Source organism: Pundamilia nyererei, unplaced genomic scaffold, assembly GCF_000239375.1.
Source record: "Pundamilia nyererei isolate P.nyererei 1_Seehausen unplaced genomic scaffold, PunNye1.0 scaffold00135, whole genome shotgun sequence".
NCBI classification, from domain to species: Eukaryota; Metazoa; Chordata; class Actinopteri; order Cichliformes; family Cichlidae; genus Pundamilia; species Pundamilia nyererei.
The window spans coordinates 1,519,882-1,522,363 of NW_005187536.1; the positions used below are offsets into that span (position 1 = coordinate 1,519,882).

At 47.2% G+C, this 2,482-nt stretch overlaps 1 protein-coding gene across 10 annotated transcripts in view; it reads right to left on the reverse strand.

The window, feature by feature from the left end:
- stxbp5l (syntaxin binding protein 5L) overlaps positions 1 to 2,482 on the reverse strand; it is a 130,966-nt gene that overhangs the window by 16,087 nt on the left and 112,397 nt on the right. For 4 of the 10 annotated variants that reach the window (XM_013913510.1, XM_013913509.1, XM_013913511.1 and 1 more), the window contains one exon: positions 397 to 450. The exons of the other annotated variants lie outside the window; for them this stretch is intronic. In XM_013913510.1, coding sequence (XP_013768964.1) covers positions 397 to 450 — 54 coding nt within the window. The remainder of the gene's footprint in view (positions 1 to 396; positions 451 to 2,482) is intronic. 10 annotated transcript variants of the gene reach the window in all.

Genomic DNA, 2,482 nt, shown 5'->3' on the forward strand with positions numbered 1-2,482 from the left:
AGGTAGCAAGTGATCCAGCACCGCAGAGCAAAGCCTGTCAATGGAGGAAAGGTTGCATAAATCAGAGGATGGTCCAATCATGGTAAAGCGATAGAATGCCTCAAGTTCAAATATGGGCATGAGCTACAAATCACCTTTGTAAACACTTGCAAAATGTAGAAGGAACAAACACAGACGCTTTAAATCAAAACACACTGACGGGCAAAATGGACGAACACGTTAGGCCGACAGTCTCATGGGCTGGTTGAACAGGCGGACAGAGCAACAAGGAAACTGAAAGAGGAAAGTTTGAGTGAAATCCAAAAGTACTAATGCAACACAAAAGCCTAGAAACCATGAGAAAAGCAGAAACTCAAAGGAAATCAAGTGAAAACTGCTGGCTTTCGCCTACCGTACCAAGATCAGTCTTAAGATCTGTTGGCAGACTTAACTTTCTGCCGGGTCCCTTTACTGAAACAAAAGAATAGGAAACAAAGCACCAGTTAATCCCTTCAAAATAAAATAGAACAAAAAAGAAATCATGGAAGAAGAAAACAAAGGAGGTGTAGTCTGCTTCAAACGATGGCAAACCAAAGTGGGGAAAAACTGAAAAGAAACCAAATGAACAAAGAACATGCAAACTGGTGCACTTGCATGTTTGCAGGCATATTTTCAAAAAGCATGCTCCACTGTCATCCCAGGCCGGCACGATCAGTGATACTGAGTCAGCGCAACGGCAGGAAGTCTCGAGTGGACAGAGCGATTACTCAGTGATTAGTCATTTGAAGCAGGTGCTCTCTTTGCATCTCTTAACGAGTAAAGACTCATTCTGATGTTTTTAATCACTCTCCTCCTCAAGTCTGCACCTGGAATAATGAAGTCCGCTCTGTGGGCCTGGGATTTGACGTGGAAGCAACAAATGAACAGGGTGACACCACAAAGTGTCATAAAAAAACTAAGTCAGACACTGAAGGCAACCAAAATAACCACATACACATTTTGCAAGCATTTTGCAGTAAGGAGAGAACTGCAAAGGTCGAACTCGAGGCGTCACGTGTCAGTTTCCCCTCAGGAAGAAGGCGGGATTTAGAAGACACGATCCAGCTGATGACCACGAGGAAAAAAAGCACAAAACACCTGCTTGATGTCATTCAGCATGTTTGCTGCACGGCCGACGCGGCGGCTGAGCGTGTGATGGGAAACACTGGTCTCACCGAATCTCCGGTCATTCATTTGTTTGCATTTCTTCCGTGAACCTCGACGGACTTTTGAATAAGTGCTGCTAATGAGATAACAGATGAGGGCCGACTGCTTGTGCGCTCTTCATAATAAACCAGAGTCACCAGATGCTGCTGCGACCGCACGAAAGGTGCAGCGTTGGAGATGCAACGACAGGAATTATGTTCTCATAATGAACCTGTAGCTCACAGATGCTTCCTCTGTTTAATGGCTCAGCGGCTGCATTAACACATCATAAAATGTATTTTAATCAAAATAAACCGGTGGGACTGATCTGAGGAGCCGAAGGGTCTCTCACTGTGACATGAATATTAACCAGCATGCACTGCACCCACTGGAATTCAGCACCTTTGGTTTTAACCACAGAGACGGAAAGTGGCGATGTCACGCGTTCACGTGTGTTCTGCATTGTTCTCGTGCACACAGTGTTTTAAAACACACGTGTGACAGTAACTGATGTCGCACCAGCCTCATCGCTGACCTCAGCACTCTGCTCATTACTCCAGGATTCACAGCAGAATGGAGCCTTCTTGTTATCCAGCAGCAGGTGGATCTTTAGAGTTGTTGTTGTGACCCTGCAGGTCGCTGCATTTGCAGCATTTTGCATATTTATCAGCCTGTTTTTCTCGCCTGCACCGGCTCTCAGCAGGTAACGTCTTATCTGTCCACACGGACGGCGAGCACAGAGACAACACAGATACCTCTGAGAGACATAACTGCAGCGTCCATCGTACTTCCTGTGGCTCGTCAGGCCCGTGTTCATCTGTCTTCTCTAACCGTCCTGCTGCTCTTGTCACCGATCAAGGTGACACGTCTTGTGTCCAGGTTAAAGTAATGTGCAGAGTGCTGACATCCCAAACGAGGCTAACACAGGACTAAACCTCTGAAAAACTAACTTCTGAACATCCAAAGCAAGCTGAGGGCTTATTCATCAGAGAGGGCTCCATGCAGTTAGTCAGAGACAGCAGTGATGAATGTTAGCCAAGAGCACAGCAAGATAAGACAGCAGCTTTACTGACACGCAGACAGACAGAGACCCCGAGCGCCATCGCCAGGTACGGGAGCATGTTTGTGTTTAGATGTGAGCTTCCGGCTGATGATTGATGCCAGACAGGCTGCAGCGCCGCTGCTGCAGCTGCAGCCTGTCTGCCTCAGCAGCATTGCAGGGTGATGAAGAACCCGAGGTCTGGACCCGCCCTCCACACACACACACACACACACACACACACACACACACACACACACACACACACACACACACACA